The sequence below is a fragment of the Eupeodes corollae genome, chromosome 1 (genome assembly GCF_945859685.1).
Source record: "Eupeodes corollae chromosome 1, idEupCoro1.1, whole genome shotgun sequence".
In the NCBI taxonomy this organism is placed as follows: domain Eukaryota; kingdom Metazoa; phylum Arthropoda; class Insecta; order Diptera; family Syrphidae; genus Eupeodes; species Eupeodes corollae.
The window spans coordinates 276,284,054-276,311,463 of record NC_079147.1 but is presented as its reverse complement, the minus strand read 5'-3'; the positions used below and the strand labels follow the sequence as shown (position 1 = coordinate 276,311,463).

At 37.1% G+C, this 27,410-nt stretch overlaps 1 protein-coding gene across 1 annotated transcript; it reads right to left on the bottom strand.

Annotated features, from left to right (window-relative positions):
* Positions 1-1,885: 1,885 nt before the first annotated feature.
* On the bottom strand, positions 1,886-26,920 carry LOC129954012 (KAT8 regulatory NSL complex subunit 3). The gene is made up of 7 exons (XM_056067605.1): positions 26,350-26,920; positions 12,950-13,248; positions 12,362-12,888; positions 11,987-12,284; positions 3,999-4,146; positions 3,712-3,931; positions 1,886-3,470 (listed from the first exon to the last, which is right to left on the bottom strand). Exons 1-7 carry the CDS (start codon positions 26,509-26,511, stop codon positions 1,972-1,974), a joined length of 3,153 nt encoding a protein of 1,050 aa, XP_055923580.1. The 5' UTR covers positions 26,512-26,920; the 3' UTR covers positions 1,886-1,971.
* Between the last annotated feature and the right edge of the window lie 490 nt (positions 26,921-27,410).

Sequence of the window (27,410 nt, the reverse complement as noted above, 5' to 3'; positions counted from 1 at the left end):
TTAGGTTTTCCAATGTGAATGAAGAAGCTGTTCTTACCCTCCATATACCTTAAAACCTCTTACTTATCTTTTCAATACTATTTTAACGACTGGAGTTTTTCCCGCAATTTGGAGGAGAGCAAAAATCATTCCTATATCAAAAAACCGTAATGAGTACCGACCAATAGCTATACTAACTTTTGTATCGAAAGGTCTTGAGAAAATCTTAAACACGCAGATAAGACAATACTTGGATCAAAATGAAATGTTATGCCCAAATCAATACGGGTTTCGCCCAGGTCATAGCTGCACAACAGCTCTCATAAATATAGTTGAAGAAATTAGAGAGAGTTTTGATAAGAACCATGTGACTTTCCTCACACTTTTAGACTTCTTAAAAGCATTTGCCACCGTTGACCACCATATTACATGCACCAAACTACGAGATAAATTCCACTTCGTGTCATCATCAGTGAAACCAGTTTCTTCATATTTATCTTCAAGGTATCAAGCAGTCGTTGCTAATAATCAAACGTCTACCTTCCTTCTGCTTATTCGAGGTGTCCCCCAAGGATCAATTTTGGGACCTCTTCTATTTACCATGTATATAAATGAACTGCCGTCTCTAGGATTCAACTCGTGCGTCGTTTAATATGTATGCTGAAGACGTTTAACTTCGATATAGCTGTTCTCTACATTTAATTGAAAATGGAGGTTATGAGATAGATGAAGACCTAAATAAGGTCCTACACTGGTCTCAATCTAATGGGCTCTGTTTAAACCCAACCAAATTAAAATGTCTTATTATTTCCATAAACCCATTAGAAACGACATGTTTTCCTCCAATACTGCTTAACAATATTCCAGTTCAGTTTTTAAATCTGCGAAAAACCTAGGAGTAGTATTTAACAGAAACCTTACCTGGACAAACCACATAAATACCGCAATTTGAAAAGTGTATGGAGGCTTACGGATGTTATGGACCACCCAAAAAACTACCTCAATAAAACAAGAATGATATTAGCTAAATCACTTCAAAAGGAAGCATAATGCTGTTTATAACAGTGTGGCAAGGTATGTCTTTGGTCAGAGGAGACATGAACATATTTCTGCATACTCGAAAATAATACATGGAGCCTCTCTCGAAAATGCATTTGCTTTAAAAATTTTATTAATGCTTCATAGTATTCTGCAAACTAAAAAAACACCATATCTTTATAGCAAAATTCGATTTCTTCGTTCAACTAGAAGCTATGATCTGACTCTATTACGCTATTCTTACCTTGTTTCTAGTCGTCAATTTTTTATACACGCGGTTCGATTGTGAAATTCCCCCCCCCCCCCCCCCTGCCCATAAAGATGACTGGATGCAGCACTCGGTTCAAGACGAGACTTAGACAATACTTTGGAGACTCTCAATGACAAACTTTTTTGAATTTATTACTTTTCTATTGTTAAATGAAACTATTCTTTGTTTTGCATTTTGTTTCTATTAATTTTTGAATCTTTATTTGGCAGTGTTAATGAGTTTTTTTTTACTTAACATCATAAATATTTTTAAATAGTATGTTAATACTGAAACTTGCGCTATCTTAAAAGATATGGTATCTTATTGCGTAAGCTAATTCCGTCAAATAAATAAATCTACTAAAAACAGTCTTACCTAAGGAACGGTTCATCTCCAAACAATCAACAAGCAAAAAAAAAAACATGTTATTTTTCATAAGAAAGTCTAACTTTTTTTTAATAACGTTTAAAACTACTTCTATTGCATGTTGTTCTAGTTTGGTTTTACTCTTAGCAACTGTCCCTGTGTCTATTTTAATGTCCATATCTGTATATCTGATACGCATGTTGAAATTATGTTAACTTCCGATTATTTTTAAAATGAAAACTACAAATAAACTTATTTTTGTATTTGTTTTGTTTATTTAAAACTGTATTTTCAATAAAAATACATTATTTTTAACATCGGATATTTAAAAAAAAACTTCAAGATTGATGAGCTTTGCTCTTCAAAATCGATGATAACGTTGTTGTTGGTGTAGCAATAGATACACTATTAACGGCTGTCGAATTAGCAGTTGCGGCCGCAGCTCCAGACTGCAATTGGGAAACTGTTGTTGTTATGACTCCAGACGTCTTTGCAGTGGGTACCAAGTTCACGAGCTTTCGAACTGTCACATTTTTGGCCAAGAATTGTGGTTTCAAGTGTTCCGGGAGTGGTTTCAGTCCACTTTGTTTGATAAACACTGTTTTATTTAGTGTCTGCGGCGTCGTCGTCGTCGCGGGATTTCCCGTGATTGTGGCTGTTGTCGTTTGTGTTTGGGATGTTGATGGAACAGTTTTAACGAACTTCTTCTTGTCCGGGTCGATATTGACAATTTGAAATTGTTTGAGATTTAGTATACCGGGTGATGATGTGGAGGCACTTGCTGTCAATGGGGAAGTGGATTTAATTCCTTGGAGATTTAAGGGCTTGATAATTCTGTCAGTTGTTTTTATTAGCTGTTGTTGTCCTTGCGCAGGTCTCGCTACTAGACTTGAAGCTGATGTATTGGGATTTTTCACAACGACTTTTGTATATTTCTGCAACTGAGGTACATTCGTTGAACGTGAAATTATATTGGGACACGGTTTCATTGTGTTCCTATTTATAAAAACAAGTTTGTTGGGCTTTGGTTTTTGTTGTTGTTGTTGCTGTTGGTGCTGCTGCTGTTGTTGCTGAAGAGCTGAAGTATTTATAACATAAGTGCCACCTTTATTTGGGGCAACACTTGGCTGACCAATAACAATGGGCGTTGAAGTAGAAATAGGCGCCTTGGAAATTGATACCGATTCGGTGATATTGCCGTCGTTATCAGCGAATATAATTGGCATATCGAATATGTTTGATAAGTCATTGGTTGATGTCGCACTACTGCTCGCTGGAGATATTGTCGCACCCTTTACTGGCGATGTTTTGAGTATAGTAAACTTCGGCTGTGCGCTTACATTCATAATTTGCGTCTGATTGGTAGACGTCGTGCTGGGTTTAATGGTGAAAATTTGACTACCCGAGACTGTGGGCGAAACAGTAGTAGTGTTTGAAGGAGCCATTGAAGTTGGCTTGATTGTGTAAATCTTAGTCTGACTCTGCATCGGTGGCTTAAGCTGGACAAATTGATTCGAGGGAATCATTTTTATTTTAGTGCCTGCCCCACTGCCTAATGATAATGCATTTCCCGCTCGCATACTTGATCCTAGAATCGTTTTGATGTGCGCAGATTTTGGCTGAGTTACTATTTCGAAATTTGTCACTTCGCTGCGGACGTCTTCACTGGCTTTGGTCGGCGTGTCACCATCACCCAAGATACTCTGTATAGCCAAATTAAGATCATCATTTGATGGTTGTTGTATAGTGTGTTGCTTTATTGTAGTCTGCTTGACTGGTGTAGATTGTGGAACTGAGGTGATTTCAGACGGAAGTGGCCTGGTTCGTGGCCTTCCAACTGGTGAAAAACAAAACAGAAGAAGAAAAATGTTAAATTTGAAGTTAGTGTATTTCGTAAAGATGGGAATTATTTAGTATGAAAATGAGTATGAAAAATGTACCTTTACGTTTAATATGGAAAGGATCTTGAGGAGGCTTGGGTTTTCTTGGGATTTCTTATTTTTGTTTTGTTTATCATTCAAGCAAAAACACAAATGAATTGAGGAATGAAAAGGAAATTAGAATACGCAAAAACTTACTTGTGTTTGGTTGAACACTTTTTGGGTTACATTTTATTTTTGCAGCTGTCTGACCACCATCGGCCATATTTTGTTTTCTCTTGCGTTGAGTTATTGGTAATTCTCCCGCGCTGACCTTCTTGATGCTAACTGGGGGTTGGACATTATTGCTGCTGACAATCGGTGTTCTTGGGCCCGGTGGATTTACCATGATTTTTTTAATAAACTCGTATACTTCGTCCTAAAAAAAAATAAATGAAATTCAATTCCGTTTGATTTAGATTTGTAAAAAGAAAAACAAAACTTACAATAACCATTGTGTCGACCATGCTTTGGGTAACATTTTCAATTTTCCGTTTACTTTTGGGAACGCGCAAGACATCGTCAGCGCTTCCGACAATTACTAAAGCTGAGTCCGAATGCATCTTCTCACGGAGAGACTCCATTTCTTCTTGACTGGAAAAAATATATCAAAGTTTAGTACACTATTTTGGTTGTGGAGTCATTTTAGCCTTGCTATGCCCGACTAAGGAAAAGTCTTAGTTCTAAATCTCAGTGCAAAAGGGAAAAGAGGTAAAATGTTTTTGTTTATAAAAGCCCTTGATAAGGATTTTTACTTGGGAGTTGAGTACAAACTGTATAGGGACCTTCCAAGGCAGTACTACGAAATACTGAAATGCTGTTAGGAACCTACTCTTTAGAGTACAGTACGGCCAGTACATAACTCGGAACTAAAAAAGATAGAAGCCGGTGTACCACAAGGATATGTTCTAGGACATGTATCAATAAAAAGTTTAGAAGTACCCTAATCCAATACTGCCAAATACCTTGGAAAGGCAAGGCTAAGCCTAAATGGAAACATCGAATCAAAAATAAAAGAGAGGAGCTAAACTTGAGGCTTAAAATAAACGGCGCTGCACAGAAGGACCACCGGCTTCTTAGATGGAAAAGTTAGAGGGTGTCATAACAGGTTCGTTACTTTTACCAAGAGGAAAATATAACTTAGCAAAGGCACCAGCCGCGAACGAAAGCCTGTGAAGATGATCAGAAGAACATTGTAGTAGAACCGCAGTCTATGTTGAGAACATGGAAAGACCAGAAAGTATGCACCAACTAATCTGCAAAATATGGTCCTGGCATGCCCAATGAGTTTAATCTCAGCATAATTTGCCTAATACGCAAAAAGGAGACTCTCTGAATTGCGCCAACTACATAGGCATCAGTCTCCTTAAAATCGCATACAAGATCTTTTCTGCCGTAATATGAGAATTTCTAAAGCCCATTGTCAACAACCTGATAGGTCCTTATCACTGTGGCTTCAGTCCACAAATATTCACATTACGGCAAAAATTGGAAAAACCCTAGGAACTTCAAAGGATTTTGCAGTGATGGCACTATTGGATAAAATTTAGTTTACAAATTTGTTCTTCGATAAACTGTGACGGTCAGAGCAATGTTAACCCCATCTTTTTTTTGCTGAAATTGAAGACATATCGTCCCCTTTCTGCCTTAACCACGTATCTACAAAACAATAATTTTTCAGAAATTAAAAAATATGGTTAGTTTCCTTTAATGGAACATAACATCGAAACATTATATTTAAATAAATAAATTTAAATTGGGTGGCGCAACAGTCCTTTGAGAACCAGGGCCTAGTGACTTACAACTCTCAACCATTCCTGTGTGCGAGTAATGTTGTCAGCAATGGAGGGGACCTACAGTTTATATGCCGAATCCGAACGGCTAATTTGAGAAAGCACTTTTTCATGACAAGAGTTACTCTTGGAGAATTTGTCAATTCCTCGCAAGAGGCAGTACCCGTGAAAAGACTTTAGATGGCATAGGCAGGGATCGAACCCAAGACCTCTGGCATGACAGTCCAACGCACTAACCATCATGCCACGGGTACTACATTATATTTATTTCATTTATATTCCCCAATTGTTAATGATTGCAAGTATTCAATCTCTTTTGAATGTAATAATATATGTTTTCCAGCCTTTTTTGCTACATACGAGTTTCCATCACTTATGATTTGATGTACAATATGCAGATAGGAAGTTATTGCTTTTATTTGAAATACCTTTGAATGATTGCCACTGCATATTCAATGCACACAAATAGTTGAAATAAAAAAGAGATTTAACAAAAATATGTTTATTTAATTAATGTATTAAGCTTATTTTTAAATATAACAAAAATGTGTACACTTTTATAAAGAGAGTGATGATGAAAAAACTCAAATTCATTTAACTTAAAAACTAAAAATAATTCTATTCTTTTTCAGAATAAAATTTTAGATTATCATCAAGCTGTGGTAGTCTTTTGGAATTATTTTCTTCAAACTCTGTAAGTCCTTATATTTTTTTATCGGCAATTAATTTTTGAAATATTTATTTTTGGTTTCCTTTGCGGTGATAATGTCCAATCATTGTCAAAGTCAAGTTTAAAATATATGCCCGTGGAATCATATTTAATACATTTAAGATCTGTGACTTGTGGATCACCTGATTTGATTCCTGGTCTGATGGATTTATAATAATTTATTTTCGAAAAGTTTAAAAAAAAAAATTGATCTAAATACGTCACTTTATAAGGTTCTTAAGGTTCTGGAAACGTTCTAGCTTCTGCAATGATTCGAACAAAATCTGCAGGAACGTACATTTCTTTGGCCTTTTTTTTTCTTTCGATTGTTGAGTGGACAGAATCACATTCCATCTGGGTATGTCCAACAGTCAAATACTTTTGATAAATAGTCGTAGTATACTTTATCGCAACAAATTGTAGAAGGTTAGATAAATTGACATTTCGATTTTGTGCGCTACAACCATCGCTAAACAGAACTGTTGGGATAGTGAGATCACAGTAATTTTCTAAAACATGAGAAACACAGGAAGCAAAAACATTAGAGTCCATGCCACCTTCTCCTTCGTGCCATACGTAGCAATAAACTTCCAATGTTTTCAAATTGAAAAATGTAAATTGATGTACAGCAAGCCTTTGCTTGAAGTATGTTGCTGATGCAGCTATGAAAGTCACTGATTGAACAGCCTGGACGTCCAAAGTATACGCATTTATTTCATTTTTTAAAGCTTTATCTTTGTCAGTTTCTTTTTCCAACCGTGCTTTATTTTTATTATTAACGTGTAGATTGTATGTGGCTTCGTCAATGTTACCGTTCTTATAACTAAAGCACAAATCACACTGATCCTTTTTAGGTTTATATAAACCAATATTTAATGAATGTGTTATCTTCAAAAAGGACAAGTACGATCATTCTTCATTTCGTGGTATGTTTTTATCCTTCACAAACTGTTAATAAATCCTATAAACATCTTTAAAAGCTGTGTAGTTAAAATCTAAATACTGTTTGTCTGTTTTTTGTCTGCAATAATGTGATTCAAGTTTAGGCAGTCCGGTTAAAAAATCTTTGACATGGTCTTTTTTTTTAATATTAATCATGGATACTTTTTTTTTGACTTTTCTGTCTAAAGGGGAATTCCAGAATCATCGCTTTCTAAAATCCAATTTCTTACTGTCCATTCGCCCAAACTAAATGTATTCAAAAACATTTTCTTGCAGACTGGTATAACTATATTTTACAATTTTTAACTGATATTTCAATGTTAAATTACGTCTTGAATTACAATCACTTGTACGTCGAGCTACTGGCCGCTTTTCTACAAGAACTCCAATCATAACTTTACGTTCTTTCCAAGTCATATTTTTCCAAAAGGAATTAAATATTTCTTTCCTTTGGGATTCGGTAACTTCGTTACATTTAAAATACTTGCTCATTTTACACTTATTTGAATCACAACCAACTATCTTGCCTTTTTCTGTTTTAGCACTATAGTATTGTTTTCCTTCTTGTCTTGCTTTTTTTACTATGTTTTTGTGCCATTTATATGGTTTCCCTTGGCCTTTCTTCCTTCTTTTTTTAGAAATCAGACCGAAATTTTCATCCAGTTCAATGTTTCGGCGATTAGAATCGTAAGAATCAACAGAGAAAGATGTTGTTGAAGGTTGCCAACAGCTCGATAAATCAGTAGGAACGAAATTTTGATCATCGTTTTTTGGTATAAATAATCCTGTTTGTTCATCAAGGATAAAGCCCGAGTAGTCTGATGTAGAAACATTGTCTTCGGTTTCACATTCAATATACTTGAATTCCCCTGTCGTTTCATCTAACACCAAAATATGTTGTTTCAAAACGGTGGATTTAGAAGTACCTGGCAAAATAATGTTTTCATTGTTTTTTTAAGTCCTCGTCCAATTGATTTTCTTTGAAACTGGTATGCCTTTAAAGTTTAAAATTGACTTTCAATTTACAACAATAACAACAAATTTTTAGAGGTAAGTGTCTTAAAAAGACGCTACAGTACTAAAGGTACCTAGTTAATATTTTTGATAACATAATAACTTATGTATGCAGAGAAATGTAACTTACTTAAATTGGGCTTACGGTACTTACGGTTTACATAGAAACTCAACGACATGAATGTAGTTGCGAGGAAAAAGAATTAACTGTAAAATATGTTAGTTGTATTATTTCGACATTCATACTCTTCTCTCTTTATTCTTGGAGTCTTTACCAGTGTTGTTATATAAAAAAATAAATTTCTCAAAAAATGTACTTACGAGATTAAGGCAGAAAGGGGACGATATGTACATTTAGACGACTTTATATGCCCCAATTTCCGGCCATGCTATGAACTACTATTTGAAAACCCTTGAAATTGTTTGTCTTGTGGGGAATCCTGGAGAAGTTATGCCAATAATCTGGAAACTTCGTAGCAAGTTCTTGAAAAATTAGATTAAAAAAACCTGATAGTGCGATAGTCAAGGCAGCCACTTGAACATCGTTGCTTCATATTTAATTGCAATGCTTCTTCTTCGTTCCCGGCTGCTAGGAGCAACACTTTCACACATCCTGGAGCATAGGGCGGCAACCAGTTCCTTCCATCTCTATCTATTCCTAGTACGATACCTCAGCTGGTACCACACCCCCAAGTTTTGGGACCGAGCTTCCTTCATGACAGATGATCTCCATGTTTCTCTTGGTCTTCCAGGCACTAAACGCACTGCTTTGCTATGTTGTCGTCCGACTTTCTAAATGTATGGCCAATCCAGCGCCACTTTCTCTGCGCGATGTCGACATCCACTTTTGTTTGCTCAGTCCTAGGCCACAGTTCATCGTTAGATATGGTTTGTGGCCACCGGATATACAGGAAGTAACGTAGACAGCGGTTGACAAAAATGTACAACCTTCTCGAGATACCAGCAGAGCACTTCCTCGTTTCACTGGCATATAGCAGCACCAACTTGGTACGAAGCGCTATTTTCCAGGAGTTCCAGACTTTAGAAAGCATTCCGAATAGACTACGGGCTTTATTTATTCTATTGGTGACATCGAGGTCCGTTCCACCATCGAGTGCCAAATAGCTTTCCAGATAGTTAAACTGGGTGACTTCTTCTACTGCCACTTGTCTCACAATAAACTGTTGTTGTTGGTTTCGGCTGGTATTCATTAACTTAGTCTTACTGGGATTAATCCCTAAGCCAGCCACCTCCCCATTTTGTTGAAGAGACTGGCAAATTTGGCTGAGGTCTCCATTTCTGTTTGCCATTAAGCATATGTCGTCAGCGTAGTCCAAATGGCTTAATGTTTCCTTCGGGCGCCATTGGATACCCAGTCTCTCGTGTTCACCCACCCAGAACATAATCGTTGACAATACATCACCCTGTCTTACTCCCTGTCATTGTGCAAGACGGAACACCTTGAGTTATTGTAAGACTCTTTTGCTATAGGAACAATTTTATCCGGAATGCCTCTAGCAACAAGCGTTCTCCAGATAACATTACGGCGATCGATGGCCTTTTCAAAATTGACGAACATGTGGTAAAGCGGCGATTGGTATTCCGACGATTGTTTAAGAATAATTCGCAAGGTGTTAATGTGGTCGACACATGATCGACCACTGCGAAATCCGACTTGATGCCTCTTGAGCGTAGACTCGATCTTAGATTTTATCCTCTCGACAATGAAGTTTGCCATTAACTTTGGAAATACGGACAGAATTTTGATTCCGCGCCAGTTGTTGCAGTTCTTAAGATCACCTTTTTTTGGTAGCTTTATGATTACCCCGTCCTTCCATTCTCTGGGAAAGTTTTCGTTTTCCCAAACAGACTTAACAAATGACAACAAGATACCGGCAGCCAGGTCGGGGTCTACTTTTAGGAATTCACAGGTATGCCATCCAGCCCAGCTGCTTTGTTGTTCTTTAAAAGGTGTATCGCGGTTCTTATTTCCGGGCATGTCGGGGGGTCAATATTAATGCCTCTGGTAGATCTACGTATGTCCGGCAGTTGATGATTTGCATTAGCGTTTGCATTTGCAATCTGGTCATCGTTCAGCAATGTACAGAATTGTTCCTTCCATCTCCGCAATTTATCTTCCATTGACACTAAAAGACTACCGTTCGTGTCACGAATAAGATGGTTCACAATATTTTGTTGGTCTACAAGATCTTTAGTGATTTTGTACAGCATCCTCGCGTTATTTGTGTAATCTTACCCTCTTATCTCGTCTCACACAACTCAGCACTACGTTTTGAGCTGTTCTATACTCACTTCGCAAAACCGTTTTCAGATGAGCATCAGTTTCATTATTTATATTTATTTTGAGTGCTCTGCGGTGTGTTATTTTGTCCCAGGTGTCTTGGGATATCCACAAATCCTTACCTCTAGATTGCTTCAGATTCAGCTTCAATAAAAACTCTTTTTACCGTGCCCCACAACGTCTCAATAGGAACATTTGCGTTTAACTCATTTACTCATTTGACGCCTTGTCGGTAAGAGTGTTTGCAAAACCACGACAAGTATTTGGGTCACTAAAAGCAATTGCATTGAATTTTTGTCTAGTTGTCGTGTCTGTACGTCTCCCTATATAGCAGCTGATCGCAGTCGAATTGTCGCTAATAGCAAATGATGGTCGTTTCCTGCATCTGCATGTCTCTCGTTCCTCACATCGCAAAGTGATTTCCTTCATCGTTGTTGTATTATAAAATGGTCGCTTTGGTTTTCTGTTCGACCATCAGGGGATACCCAGGTAACTTTGTGACAGGTCTTATGTGGGAAAAGGGTTTCACGTACCTCCAGCTCACGGTTATACAAAAGTCGACAAGTATATCACCATTGTCATTTTGTTGACCTATGCCGTGTCTACCCATAACTTGCTCAAGGCCTGTGTTATCCCAGCCAAGTTTGGCATTGAAGTCCCACATGATGATAGTTATCTCACCCTTTGGAACTCTGCAGTAAACCGAGTTCAGTTGAGCGTAGAATGAGCTTTTGGTTTCTTCTGCTGCATCATTCGTCGGGACTTAAACCTTGCTGTCATTATCCCAGCCGAAACTGGTTCACAGGAAATTTAGCTTTTCTTAGCCTTATTATTCAGCATTATGCTAACACCATTCAGTCTTTGACCGCTACCTGTCTCATCTTCCTCAGAATACACAGCCACGTCTACCTTGTTGCTGATCTGTGCTCTCCTTTTCCCTCCACTTTGTTTCACTCAGCCCAAGAATACTCAAGTTGTTTATTTAAATTTCACGTTCCACATGCTCATAAATGCCCTGTCCATTCAGAGACCGAACGTTGCATGCTCCGACATCGTTGTTGTATTATAAAATGGTCGTTTTGGTTTTCTGTTCGACCATCAGGTAATACCCAGATAACTTTGTGGCAGGTCTTATGTGGGAAATTACAATGTAGACGAAATATTTAATTTTGAAGTATGGAAAGTAACAATTTAAAATTCAATTTTAAGCCTAGTACATACTTCCTCGTGAAGTGAACGTTCGCCAGTGGAGAAAGTGAACTTTTGACATTGCTCACTGGTACACACTTGTGAGTACACGCTGTAAAATGCGGAAACCAAATGTCAAAGCTTCACCAACAGTTCCCGTACATTTTGCACGTGAATTGCCCGTTAACGAAAACTCTCCACTTTGTTCTCCACTCAGCTTCACGAGCAAGTTCACGTGTGCACCAAAAACTGAAATTTGTATGGGTTCACAAGTATGTACTAGGCTTTAAGTTTGATGTCAACTCTGGAATTTATCAACTGAGGGTTTTCAAACAAGTTTAAAAACAGCGGAGAAGACGGCTTTAAGGCCTCTTTTCCTTTTTCAATTCAAAATTTTAGATTTTTTTTAAAGTGTAAATTCGACCAAAAACGACAAAAGACACTTAAGCTTTTGGGCAGAGATATTATAGATAATTAAATACAAACCTTGATCTGGCTGAATTTTGTCCAACAACAAACAGTATGGGTACTTTGATGTCCAGTATTCGGTCATCGGGCGTACCTCTTACACCATTTAGCGTATTAAAGGCAAAGCCCATGCATACGACACTACTAACATTCTCAACCATAGCAACTTGCAGAGCCAATGCTGCACCAGAATTGAAACCAATCAAAATGATATTTCTCGTTGGTTGTTCATTGCGCAGCTCTTGAACTTTTATTCTAGCCAGTGAGACAATTTGTTCGGCTATATTTTCCAATGGTTGCTTTGCCATTGAACTTCCTAAGCAAAAAAAAAACACAAAAAGCACGCATTAAAAAAAAATCTATATAAATAACATCAAAAAATAGAAACCTCACCTGCTGGTAGTGTTACTTGGACAATCTGTGTTATGGTAGATAAATATTGATACCATTTTTGTAAGCGACTAGGCACAGTACCACTAATGGGTATTGATGGAATTGCAATGATGATCGAAGCTTGTGGCAATCTACGGTTCTTCGCTGTGATCAAGGTTGGCTCCCATTGCTTCTTGAGGACAGGCGCCAGTAATTCCTGACTGGTGTTCATAGGTCGGCCAAAGAGCATTTTATCAATGAGCGTCGGAAGCTTGGCCTTCAGAGTTTGTAGGATATCCAAATAGGATGCCATGTACGAAGGTGGCAAGCATTCCATCAAGAGACCATGTAACCACTGAGTTATCCTTGGATCCCACGACACTGCAGCCAGAGCTTTTCTCACACGCTGAGCGGACTTGTCCACAACCACACGTCTCTGAATGGGTTCATGTTGTCGTCCAGCATTCGCCAAACGTCCCAGTTGATCGGAATCCAGAATGCTCACCACTTTTTCGAAAAGTTTCAATTGAACAGATGACCAACCGGATCTGAAAGACATAGAAAAGCTTGTCAGAGAAGAACTTTCAATAGTGATAGTTTAGAAGTTACTGGCTAACACGCTCCTCCCAGTTCTGGTCGTCAGCATTGGCATTTTTCACGCTTTTCGCTATACGCGAACACTCATTCATAGCGTCCTTAGCTGCAGTTTCATTGTATGACGGAACAATGGGTTGATTTGCATCATCAGTTTCATTGTTCTCATCAGCAGGATGTGTGTGACACGACGGGCATTGCGGCGGACGGCGCACCAAGAGAGTGCGCGCCGGAGAGAGACCCGTCAGGACGGGCTGTGGTCGCAGATCACGTGTGTAACTATGCTCCATATCCGATGAATTCTCCAACTGATCCTGCGTGCCAATATTTATTTTATACAATTTACTTGAAAATTAAACAATTTATTTTGAAAATCAATTGAACCACCTACAAAATTCTCACAATCTCGATTATTCTAGGTTAAAGGCGCAATAATAAATCGATTATTTTATCTCAAATAAAAATAAAGGGTTCGATAGTTTCTTAAATAAAATAACTTTATTTTCATGGGATTTCTTGATTGGGTTGTGATTTATTTCATAATTTTGTAAAACAAAAAGAAGATTGCATTGCACAAAGTTTGTAGAGGAGGTAAAAATGGATTTTTCTCATAAAACAAGATTAAGTAATTGAACTAGATGTGAGTTTCTTTTTGTTGTTGTCTTTTCTTTTCCTAATTGTTGACTAAGGTAATTTAAATAATTTTACTACGGATACGGAAATAGAATATTTTTTATTATGTACAATACGCAGCGCGAGTAAACAAAATTAAATTATATTTTTTTTTATTTTAAATGTTTTGTTCACATTTTGTTCTTTTGAGGCGAGGCGAAGTCAAAGAATGAAGCGAACGAGTGAACATGGCGTCACAGCACAGCACAGACAAGTGTGATGTGTGAGTGTGGTGAGTATAGGAAAATTTGTAAATTGTGATGAATGGGGTCTTTTCTAAGACAGGGTTGTTAAAGAGTTGCAGTTATGCTGAGGTTAAATAATTATAAAAAAATAGGTCAATCAGTTAAAAGATTTATGTAATATGTAGTCCTTTCTTATTTGACGAGAGTTTATTATTTGTCGATTTTTTGAGATTTTGACATAATGACGCAAAAATGTCCCAACATTTGTAGTCTATGCAGTGTAAACAAAATCATATGTCTATTAACATTAGTTTTGTAGTTATTGTATAAAAACAATTCAGTCTATGTCCAATAATTTTTTTAATATATAATAAATGCATGCCTTAAGCAACGGTATGTTCCGCACCATTGGAAAATTGCTGAAGTAATTGTCATACCAAAGCAAGGTAAACCACCTACAGAAGTGACGACTTACAGGCCAATATCGAAAAACTGCTTCTGAAGAGACTTAGCAAAATCATAGAAGAAAGAAGGTTAATCCCAAATCATCAGTTTGGCTTTAGAAGTAAACATTCCACGATAGACCAAGTTCATAGAATATCGGATGTAATAGAAAAAGCATTAGAAGAAAAACAAGTATGTTTAGCTATTTTCTTAGATGTTGCTCAAGTTTTTGACAAGGTTTGGCATGAGGGACTTGAGTACAAACTGCAAAGGGATCTTCCCAGGCAGTACTTTGAAATATTAAAATCGTACATCTCAGACCGGTAGTACCCGTGGCTTGATGATTAATGTGATTTTAAAAAAAATAATTTTCGCGGGTACTGCCTCTTGGCAGGAATTGACAAATCCTTCATTAGTAATTCTTGTCATGAAAAAGTGCTTTCTCAAATAAGCCGTTCGGATTAGGCATAAAATTGTAGGTCCCTTCCATTCCTGACAACAGTACTCGCACACAGGAATGGTTGAGAGTTGTAAGTCACTAGGCCCTGGTTCACAACGGACTGTTGCGCCACCTAATTTATTTATTTATTTACATCTCAGACCGATTGTTTAGAGTAAGGTACGATCAAGAATACTCGGAATTGAAGAAAGTAGAAGCCGGTGTACCACAAGGAAATGTCCTAGGTCCTACCCTGTATTTACTATACACAAGGGATATTCCAGTCGGTAATCACACCATAATGGCTACTTTTGCAGATGATACCGCAGTTTTGGTACCCGACAAATGTGTCTCTAAGGCAGAAGTAAAACTACAAAATGATGTCGACACAGTAAGAGCTTGGACCGAAAAATGAAGTATCAAACTCAATGAAACAAAATCTATGTGAAGATTTAAACTTTACAAATAAAAAGATAAACAATATTCCAATAATCATCAATAATCAAGCTGTACCTTACGCCAATACGGCCAAATACCTTGGAATGACTTTCGATGCAAAGCTTAAGTGGATAGAGCACACCAAAAAGAAAAGAGAAGAACTAAACTTGAACTATAGAAAAATGTACTGGTTGCTTGGTAACAACTCTGATTTATCAATCCAAAACAAAATAATGCTGTATAATCAAGTACTAAAGCCTGTTTGGACCTATGGAATCCAATTATGGGGCTGTACAAAGAAAACAAATACCGAAATCATCCAAAAATTCCAAAACAAAGTCCTTCGTGGAATAGTTAATGCACCTTGGTACATAAGAAATACCGATCTACATCGTGACATACAAATAGAACTGGTTACAGAAGTTGTTAAAAAAAAAAACGCTGTATCGCACAACCAGAGTCTTCAAAGTCATACTAATTCTGGAATGGAGACCGTGTTGAATATAAGAAACCATGTTCGGAGATTAAGAAGAACCAAGCCTCATGAGCTTATGGTCTAAAAAAAAAAACATGGGAAAGTATTAAAAGTTTAAACTTCCCCCAAAGTGATTGTACAAAATTAAGAAAAAAAATCGGAAGTCGAACCTTCAAGATTGGTATTGATGTAGAGGTGGTTTTAGTGGTTAAGAGTCCCACACTACTTGGTGTCGAATACTGCCAAGTGTCTTTTTAAGATTTCCTCCTGTCAAAAAAAAAGTCTATGTCCAAAACATCCAAACGTGTGGTGCAAAAAGATCTCAAGTGGACCCCGGTTTTTTCTTACACAATTTTGTTTTCTATTGTTTATATTTTAAATGCAAAAAAAGCTCATGTTCACAAATTCAAATATTGTAGAAGAAAAAATATTTCATGGCCTACTTCAAAAATAGTTATGAGTTGGTTTCTCAAAAGACTTTTAAATGATTTCCTTTGAATTTACATGTAATTAAATGTTCATTATTGAATGTTCTCAGTGTGAAAAGGTTGAACTTTTAATTTTACGTAAAAAAAAATTATTCTGCAAGTCGAAGTTCTGTTCTACTACAGCTTGCATTAAAAAAGGTGGTAATTTTGTTTCCTACCTTCAGGACATTCTGATGAAAACCGTATATTTGTGCATTCCCTGTACTTCAAAAGCAAATTCCACAGAATCAAATGGCATGTACTTCTTGACCTTTTTAAACTTTTGATGGTGAAAATCTTAATTTGAGAAATTGTATATTATGTTTAGATATTCAAGAGGCAATTGTTAGATGCAGCTAACAGAACAAAGAATGGGATGACTCAAGCAATAATTTTTCAGGGAACGACGATGATCTGGATTATATTCCTGAAAACAATGAATTTAGTGATAGTGATGATAAGAAAGGTGACAGGGTTTTGAAAGCACTTCAAGAAACCAACGCATTAACACTTACTGAAAAAATAATAGAATGTGGAAAAAATCATATCCGGAACTATGGAAACGAAACGTAGGACATGCTGATATTATAAGAGATAAGACTCCCAAGCACTCAAATTGTGAAAAATGCCGCTTCAAGTGCAAAGGCAAATTTACGGAAGATCAACGATTAAAATTGTGCAAGGGCTTTTGGAAGCTGTCATATCAACGCCAAAAAGATTTTATTTTAAAGGCAGTCATTGATTCACCTATACAAAGGCCCCGAGTACGCCCTTTAATAAAAAAAAAAATCAATCGCAACGTAGCGAGGTCATACTTTTTTGAAGACGAAAATACTAAAGTACGAGTCTATGGAACTCTTGGCATTTCATACAGTACAGTTAAAACGGCCTTTAACTACAAAGGACCAACTAGAGTTTTTTTCTAAAAGAGATGAAAGAGGAAGATCTAAAACTTCAAATAAAACATCGGATGGAAATATCACAAGGATTAGGGATCACATTGAAAGCTTCCCAACTGTAGAGTCTCACTACTGCCGCAAGACTCCACAGAAAATGTATCTAGATCCCAGTCTAAGCATAACAAAAATGTATTCCTTATTCCTTGACAAATACATGAGTGACACGTCAATAAAGCTACCTTCATTTACCACTAAGAGGAAAGTTTTCGGTGAGTGTTACAATCTATCGTTCTTCCATCCAAAAAAAGATCAGTGCCAGGCATGTCAAAAAGGTAAATAAACCCAAAAAGAAGATGATCTGGCTCATTTAAAAAGAAAAGAAGAATGCTCCGCTGCAAAATCCTTGGAGAAAGAAAGGGCAACGAAGGAGTGTATAAATACTTGCATCAACTTTCACCAGAAATAAAAAAAAGTCTCTCTTTTTTCTGATACCTGCAGTGGGCGGTGTTCAATTTACGATCCGCTTGGGAAAGCTTAGATGGTGCGGTCATTGCAAAGTGATGGACAAATATTTTTAAATCCAAGGAAAGTTTTGACGATTCTTAGGCAACAGGACATCACAAATATTTCTGAAGAGGTGCTTAATCTACTTAATCCTCTTAACGATGGCATATCGCATACACCTGCTGACATAGGCGATTGGAACGAAGATAGAGTCTTGTCGGATATTAAAGAAGCCGAAACCTAAAATGAAGAGGAAGATGTGCAGTTGGTAATGGAGCTGTCGTTCTCTTTGATAAGATAATTGAGTGGGCGGGACATAATAACACAGACTTTTCTGATATTATAGTCATGAAACGATTGCAATAAAAAGTCATTCAAATTAACTTAAGTTTAAGAAAAAGTCAGACAAAAGTGACAAACTACTTTCCAAAATTGTAATTCTTTTTTTGTTTTTTATGAGTTAAAATGTGTTTGTTTTGTTATTTTATATATTAGGTATGTATTATGAATTGTCTTTGTTTTTGATGTTTCAACTTGGTTAAAATTTTTGTTTATTGATTAAATTAATATAATTACCTTCACACTGAACAATATGTGCATTTTTGATCAAATTTAACTTTGGAAAGCTTTCCTAACTTCCAGCTAGAATTATTACTTCACTATATCGAGCGTCTACTGTATTTTTGGATTTATTTTTACACAAGATATCTGACGCGGAGTATGTAAATTTATCTTCTAAAAAAAATGAATATTTCTTTTGTTTTGGAGCAGATTGAACAGTAATGTGACATCGATTTACTAAAGCGGTTTTCTCATTAAGAATCACATTTAAATGGCATGCGTTTAATTTTGTCGAATAAAATATCCGATCAGCTGATCGGAGAACTACCTCGAAACAAAATGTCTATGATTTTGTACGAAACCGCTCACACAATTACTTAGATAGGACCGAATATTCTACTTCACACAGACCTTCGTTTGTTTTTTATGTTATCATTTCAATAAATTTGATCGTACGTAGCTTTCCACAAAAACAATAGTCGTTTCAAAAAATGTTCCACAAAATTAATGCTCATTAAATTTTATACAAAAAGCCTCGACGATTATTTTCGTATGTTTTATAGTTTATAAAATACTCCAGCGGCAGTGAAGAGAAACATACGGTTTTTTCGGTTTTTCGGGTTCACCTTTAAAACTATTTTTGAAGTATCAAAAAATAGTCTTATACAAAATTAAAGGTTAGGTTAGGTTAGGTTAGGTTATAGTGGCTGCCCAAGATGGAACGGACACACTTAGGCCAGTTTAATGGCCCATTGTGATACCACATGAATCTTGAGGCTTCCTCCTAAGCTCAATGGAACCAGTTAGAGTCTCTTACGAAACGTGAGAGGCTGATTATCCCGATATGATTTAGATCGTTTAGATCGTTAAAGAAGAATTCTCCTAGGTAATTCTTGCGTTTTCGAGCTAGAGCAGGGCATGTGCAGAGAAGATGAAGAACCGTTTCTTCCTCTTCCTCGTCCATACAGCTTCTGCAAAAGTCATTTGAGAATACGCCTAGTCTCAAGGCGTGCTTTCCTATTAGACAGTGTCCGGTTATGACACCTATTATCGAGCTTATATTTTTTTTTTTTTTTTTTTTTTTATAATTAGCAAACACTAAAAGGGTTTTTTTACCTTTAATATGCCAAAGACACAGTGTGAGCATTAGGAAAAGAGGGAAGGGTTGGATAGGAGGTGTCGGTGTACATTGGTTTTAAATTTCTGAACATTGCAATGACAGGGAAAGATAGAGCGTGGCAAGGCGTTCCACATTCGCGTAGTACGGCTAAAAAAAGAATCTCTGTACTTCATAGTACGTCCGAAGTTGGGCTCAAGGGTAAACTGATGGGCATTCCTAGAAGCGCGGGTATTACGGTTAAATTGTTTAAGGGGAGGAATGCAACTGGCTATTTCACTAGAGCATAGTCCGTTAAAATAACGGTAAAAAAGGGTGAGGCAAGAAACCTTGCGTCGATGTTCGAGTGATGTAAACGAGTTTATGATATTAATGTCACCAATCATTTTAAAAGCTCTTTTTTGAATACTGTCCAAGAGGCTTAAATAAGTTACTGGAGCACCAGCCCAGAGATGAGAGTTATATTCAAGTTTCGGACGTACATATATAGGTTTTGTAGATTGCAGCCAGATCAGACGGAGAAAAAAATTTCTTGCAACGTCTCAAAAAACCTAGACATCTTGCGGCATTTTTGGCAACATCGCGTATGTGATCGCTCCACAATAGGTGGTTGCTGATGCACATTCCGAGGATGTCAAGATTTTCTGTTTCGTTGATGCAAGTGCCACTCATAGATAGTGGCAAAGACGGTTTATCTCGCTTTAACGATGCAAGACAGCATTGCGTTTTCGAAGCATTAAATTCCACACGATTTTTTATTCCCCATTGTACAATGCTGTGTAAGTCGGAATTTAATGAGCTAATCATATTTTGCCGTTGCAGTTCCACATCCGAAGAGGAGGGTTGTGAGTCTGGAAACGAATATGAAAAGCTAAGAGTGCTATCGTCAGCGAAACAATGTATTGGATTAGAAGTAGCAGACAGGAGATCATTTATAAAAATGAGGAAGAGGGTCGGAGACAAAACGGAGCCCTGGGGCACACCAGCGTTTATTTTATGAGTTTCAGACTTGAATCCGTCCAAAACAACTTGTATTGAACGGTTCGAGAGAAAATTTCTAATCCAACGAAGAAGAGATTCGTCGATACCGAAAGCACGCATTTTCGATAAGAGAGCAAGATGCCAAACTTTATCAAATGCCTTTGAAATATCAAGTGCAATAATCTTACTTTCTCCAAAACGATGTAAAGATCTGTTCCACTGTTCGGTGAGATGAACCATGAGATCACCAGTGGACCTATTGCTACGAAAGCCGTATTGCCGGTCATTAAGAAGCTTCCGTTCCTCAAGATATTTCTTAAGCTGATAATTAATCAGCGTTTCCATGACCTTAGAAAGAAGGGACGTTAGTGCTATCGGTCGGTAATTTGTGGGAGAAGAAGATTCGCCTTTTTTTGGAATTGGCTGAACAAATGCAGTTTTCCAACTACTCGGAACGAGCCCAGAAGAATAGGATAGATGGAAAAGCTTACGCAGTGGTTTTGCCAGCGTGGAAGAACACCTCTTCAGAATAATAGCGGGGATACCATCTGGGCCAGCGGATTTATGAGTGTTGAGATCTTTAAGAACTCTCGCCACAGTTCGAGTACGAAAAAAGATTGGTCCCATAGAATCATTTACGCGTTCAAGAACTGGGGGAGTCATGACACTATCTGGTAAGGTGGAATTTTCGGCGAACTGCCTTGCAAATAAGTTGGCTTTATCAATAGAGCTAACTAAAGGAGTGTCATTGACAACAAGCGTAGGAACCGAGGAAGAGGAAGAATTCCTCATGTTTTTTACAAATGACCAAAAATTCTTACTGCCTTTGGGACATTGCAGTATTTTTCGCCGTAATTTTTGGTCATGTAAAAATTTGGTCCTTCGAATATAGGCGTTGCAGGCCTTCCTGGCTTGCTTAAACTTTTTCCGGTTTTCCTCAGTTGGGTTGGCTTTAAAACACCGGAAGCTCATCTCTTTCTCCTTGATAACCTCTTTGCAGCTCGAATCGAACCATGATTTAACCTTGGGTTTAATACTTTTAACCCTATTCGGGATAAATGTTTCCATTCCCAAATGAATCATACTAGAAATCATATCTGCACTGGAGTCTACGTCGCTACCGAGGAAGCATAGCGACCAGTTAAAGATCCTGAAAAAATTATTGAGACCGTCCCAGTTGGCTTTCTCGTACTGCCAAACGGTTCTCTTTGGAGCTCTTTCTTTAACTGGATTTGTTTGACACGAGAAATTAGCAGATATAACACTATGGTCCGATGTGCCTAGAGGCGTCAATACACTGATTGTGTACTTATCAGGATCAGAAGTGAGAAACAAGTCAAGGGTATTTTCTGCTCGGCCGTTAACGTCTGATATTCGAGTAGGCTCATTGACAAGCTGAGTAAGATGGTTAAACTCAGCAAAAATCTCAGCACACATTCCTTCGGGCGTTGTCTGGCCCGAATGGCGAAGCCACGAAGAATTGTGAACATTGAAATCGCCCGTAATAACGATTTCAGTGTGAGGATACAGGGAGACAATTCTTTGTATGGAGTCAGACAGAGCATCAAATTCCTGAGAAGTTGAAACTCTGTCCAGGTTTGGGCTCCGATAAAGAAAACAATAGTGAATGATGTGCTTATTCACTGAAAGTTTTAACCACATGAAATTAAAAAGGGAGTTGGTACAATGACCGTATTGTGGTAAAAGTTGATATGTAACATCATTCCTAATATATATGGCGAGACCATGGTGAGAGAAGAATAATGGCACTAAGCAATACCCATGAATAAAAAATTCAGCAGGATCGGAATCTTCACCTACTTGGGTTTCACTCAATGCCAAAACAGCTGGTCTGTTAGAATTAATGTGGATGTATACAGACAGAAAATTCGATCTTAGCCCACGAACATTACTATAGTCTACTCTAAAATAACCAGTCATTGCAATATAAAAAAAAATCTTAAAATCAAAACAAACGAACTTCTAAGTATATTACTGTATAAGATTATTTAAAGATCTTTACAATACAACCTCACTACTAGTGTTATGCCTTTAGTAGTGACGTTGAATTGGTCCGGACCCTGACAATCAAAACAGTAATCTACAATCCATTTGTTATTGAATGAACCAACACATACACATCATTGAGCGAGCTTTCAAAAAGCTTAGCCCAATGCATGCACCTGCTGAGCCACTCAACTGTAGAGAAAAATGAAAGAAAGAGTGAAGGGAATGCACTTACTGTGTTCTGGTAGGTTTTTTTTTATTATTTATTTCTTTTTCCCTTTGTGTTGCTTTTTTTTTTTAGTATGAATGCTGTTGTTTTTCACTGTTTTTTTGTATCATTATTATTTTCTGTTGTTTTAGTTTAATTTGTTATATTTTTTTTATCACTATTTTTTTTTGTTTTGTTTTGGTATTTGGTTCTATTTCATATATAATAAATGAACATTACGAGACTGCGACGGGGACGCGGACGGGAGACAAGACAACAAATAATCGAAAAAAATGCAGAACACGACGAGCACATGAACCTCCCCACTCGAGCTTTCACTGACAACAACCAATGCGATCTGCTTAGAGAGAGCAAGCACCTTGAACGTTTTAAATCCAGTGTTGGCCAGATGTTTTTTGTGGCTTGACACGTGGTGATGTTGGTCCACCTGGTGCCTGCCCTCCTCACAGCGTCTTGCATTAGTAGCAGTTTACAAGTAGCGATTGGTATGCCAGTACTTGCCAAACGTGGTAGGATGGGTTGTACTGTACCGTTCCTGGCGAGTTCATCTGCCTTACAGTTACCTGGAATGTCTCTATGGCCCGGCACCCAGCAAAGGTGAATATTAAACTGTTGCGCCATCTCCATTAGAGATGATCGACAGTTATGGACTGTTATAGAGTTTGTAGAGACTGAGTCCAGAGATTTGATAGCGGCCTGGCTGTCGGAGAAAATACGGATATCAGATGTTGATATCACGTTTTCTTTGAGCCAAGACAAGACTTCCTTAATCGCCAAAAGTTCCGCCTAGAACACGCTACAATGATTGGGAAGGCGGAATGAGAGACTTAATTTCAGTCGTTCAGAGTACACACCACCACCAACCCCTTCTTTGGTCTTTGAGCCATCTGTGTAAAAGTGGATTGACTCATCCTCTAAGAATGTCCTATCCTCCCAAAAAGATCTGGTAGGTATAGAAATCTGGAAATTCCTATCGAATTGTAGTTGGGGGATGGTGTAGTCTGTGTGCTTTGGAATTGATTCTAAGTACCTTAGAATTACGGAGTGGCCAATGTTGTTGTTAGTCCACTGCGACGAAGCATTGAGGCGGATAGCAGAGCTTGCAGCTATTTGTTTACTAAATATGTCAAGAGGTGTAAGGTAGAGCAAGGTGTCCAGTGCCGCAGACGGGGTCGTGCGAAGCGATCCGCTTATACATAGGCAGGCTGAACGTTGAACTTTATTCAACTTATCCCTGTTTATACCTTTCTCTAAAGCAGTCCACCATACTGCCACACCGTACGTTAAAATCGGTCTGATTACCGATGTGTATAGCCAATGCGTGATTCTGGGTTGTAAACCCCATTTATTACCAATAGCTTTTTTGCAAGAAAAGAGAGCTACAGTAGCTTTTTTGACTCTTTCCTGTATGTTGCGTTTCCAATTTAGTTTTTTGTCTAAGACAAGACCTAGGTATTTGGCCTCGTCTGAGAATTTTAATTGGATTCCTTTAATGTAAGGAGGGTTGACAAATGGAATTTTGTATCTCCTCGAAAATAAGACCAGATCGGTTTTGTGTGGGTTAACACCCAGTCCACACCGATCAGCCCAGAGTATTAGTCTGTCCAAGGCATTTTGTAAGAGTTCTTTTAGGATATTAAGATGCTTTCCTGAAACTGCTATAGCAACGTCGTCCGCATAGGCTATCACTCTGAAACCCTCCGCATCCAGACTAGTTAGGATTTCATTCACCACTAGGTTCCAGAGGAGAGGGGATAGAACACCAAAATTAAAGCTTATTAAGAATTATGATATCAACTTGTTTGTACTTGTTTTAGTTTGTAAAATAACTCTATCGGCATTTAAAGAAAACATGTGTTTTTTTCACATAAAAAGAAAGCTTATAAAATTTCTTTAAAAAATATGCTATTCATTTTTTCGTGTCTGTAATTGTCCACAACAAAAAACCTTAGTATTCAATTTGTATGTCCTTTCTTATTTCTGTAACTCGTTTGCCCACTATATGGCTCATTGCCTGCATGCTTAGAAAATAAGCATTGTATAAAGTTATTTTATCATCTCCAACGATGCCACTCGCTATTTACATAATTTCATTTATAAATGGAAATGAAGGATGACTTTTGAACCAATTTGACAGATTTGCAATGTCTGTACTCTCTAATTTTATGTGCCTCCCCAAAATCTTCATGTTGCTCACTGGTAGAAAAAAACGTTAGTGAATTCTTCGAGTGATGAGCAAATTTCATGAGTAGCAGACAGCCCGAGAACCTATTTGCTGATTACACTATCAGTGATTCCACGCCCTCGTTTGTAGCCAACCATACTCTTCATTCCACGCATTCGAGTTTGTTCAATTGTCTGGTCCGACCACACCCCTGTCCAAAATCGGTTAGTTCTTCTCATAGTAAAGTAACCTTCTTGCAAAAAGTTTTTAAATTCATCTGGGGTCATCACAAAAGGCAGTTTTATCATTTCCTGCAAATACAGGACATGATAAAACTGACATGATTTGGCCTACGAGAAGTGACCGGCGGCATGGAAATATGGAATCATATTCTTGGTCCATAAGATTTGTTTGTAGTTTTTCACTAAAATGGATCAAATGAGGGTTTTGTTTTAGTGCACATAACGAAGGGGACTCATCACGAAAATTTTTCGTAAGATTTTGGATTTCCTCTAATTCATTTTGGCTTTTGTCTACTTGTTGCATTATTATATTAGCTTAATATGTCTGTATTAGTATTGAAGCACGAACTGCCCTAGTGAAAGCTCTTCCTTGCAGCCTCTTTTGAACAGAAACCGGGGAGTAAATAGTACTTATTAACTCTTGCAGGTAACTTCCACTCATCAGCAAACTTATTGAACCAATATAGGACATTAACAAGTGAAATTCACACAATCTGACTACGCATTTTAATAGACGGGATTCAGCTGAAGATGCGGCCACGATTTATTCACTTTTTATAAAAAGATTTTGGTCAAATGTTATTAACAGGTATTTTTGGTCAATTTTGTCACACAAACTGCCAGCAAAATGCAATGTAGTGTAAAGTGTATTATAGTCTGACGGTGGAGAGTTTATGTAATAACAAGCCTGTTGTTATTGAGTGCATGTACCCTTCCATCCTTAGACATCGTAAATGCCAATAAACTTTGATGCCAGCCAAAAAGTGTCATATGGTTTTGGCTGTAACATTTCTTCGGAACACACGTTATTTTCTTTAGGAAATTTAATAAGCTTAAATTTTGTACAAGATTATTTTTTGATACGACAAATAGTTTTTAAGATAAACCCGAAAAATCGAAAAAAACCGTATGTTTCTCTTAACTGCCGCTAGAGCTAACGTCGGATTCTTGGGACATCCCTCAGTAAGTGCGCCAAGTTTCAAAACTGTTGGATTTTGTTTGAGGTGAAAACCTTTATTAACTGGACTAAAAGCACTTTTTCATGACAAGAATTACTCTTGGAGGATTTATCAATTCCTGGAAAGAGGCAGTACCCGTGAAAAAAGCTAGGTGGCACAGGTAGGGATTGAACCCAAAACCCCTTGCATGACAATCCAACGCACTAACCATCACTCTACGGGTACGAATACTACCTAATAATAAGATCTAAATGTAAAGTAAGGAACAATGGCGTTGTTAGCACGAAATTAAAATAACAACTAAATTAGATCATTAGGAAGACATTTTATAGAATTTGTTTCCAAACAAATATGAAATTATAGTTTGTGTAAACGCACACCCCACTGTTAAACAATACAACTTTTAACATACCTGATCATTCAAAAAATAAAAACACAACATAGCAAAAAATAAACAAAATAAATGTACTAGAAGTGTGGTGAGATTATATGACAAGATAAATGCATAGATAGAAAAACAATAAAATGAAAATCCAAATTAAATCTCAAATGTGAAATTCATGGAAAAATATTGTTTTTTCTTCACAAATCAAATGCTCGTCGGTCGATTTAGTTATCAATTTAAAATGTACCTTCTTTTCTTTTGATTTTGTTGCTCCCTTCTTTTGCTCCTTCTCCTTGGGTATTTCTTCGGAGATGGGTGCTGATTCTGCATCATCTCCATCAGCATCTTTAGTAAAAACGGTCTTCTTTTGAAGGAATTCTTGATAGAATTTCATATAAGAATCCGACATGATTAGTCGATTTCTTGCACTTTTATTTGGATAAATAACAAACAACAAAATACAAATGTTTAATCTGCAGATTGATTTAAAACGTATGATGCACGGTAATTATTGTTTTAAATCGGAAACAGTGTAGAAACAGAGAAACAGACTTTCTTATGGGTTTGAGGAATTGAGCGCAGTTTTGCTTTCGGCTGTCAATTCAATTTCGCATAATTTACACATCGAATGCGTTTTCTTGTTGATCTTTTGGGATGTTCATTTTTCACAAGACAATGTATTTATCGCTTTTAATCGTTGTTTTCTTATTAGAGAATTGAAAATTAATTTACATTTGAGAGAAAATAATCACAAAAATAGACAAAGATGCTTCGACGTTCGACGGACAGTTATAATTTGCATCAAAAAATGTTTTCTATTTAATTTTTCTGTGGGATGGAGATTTGACAAGTGACAGTTGACAGCTAATAAAACGGACACTTTTATAAGTTAAATGTCAGCTGGGGGAATTTTTGTTATATTGTACTAGATGAGTTGGTTCTGAATGGGGATAGTGCAGGGTGTTCTAAAGTTTTTTTTCAAACCGAAATGAACAGGGATTTATATTATGAAAAAATGAATTTTAATGCAGTTTAAGAAACTGTTGCTGTTAAATATGTCAGAGAACACTGTTTTACAAAACTACGTTTTTTTTCTGTTTCGACTCGCGTTTTTTTTATTCGATAGATATGTGCAAATAAATAATAACTATAGCAATTTTAGAGCGAAGAAGCATTTATTTCTATTTTTAATTAATTTTTAAAGTTCACTTTTTTACATACAAAACACACAAAAATGGTTGATTTTGACATTTCTTCTCTGTTTTTTTGTTCAGTGTTGCCATATTTATTTTTTTTTCTTGGTGATTT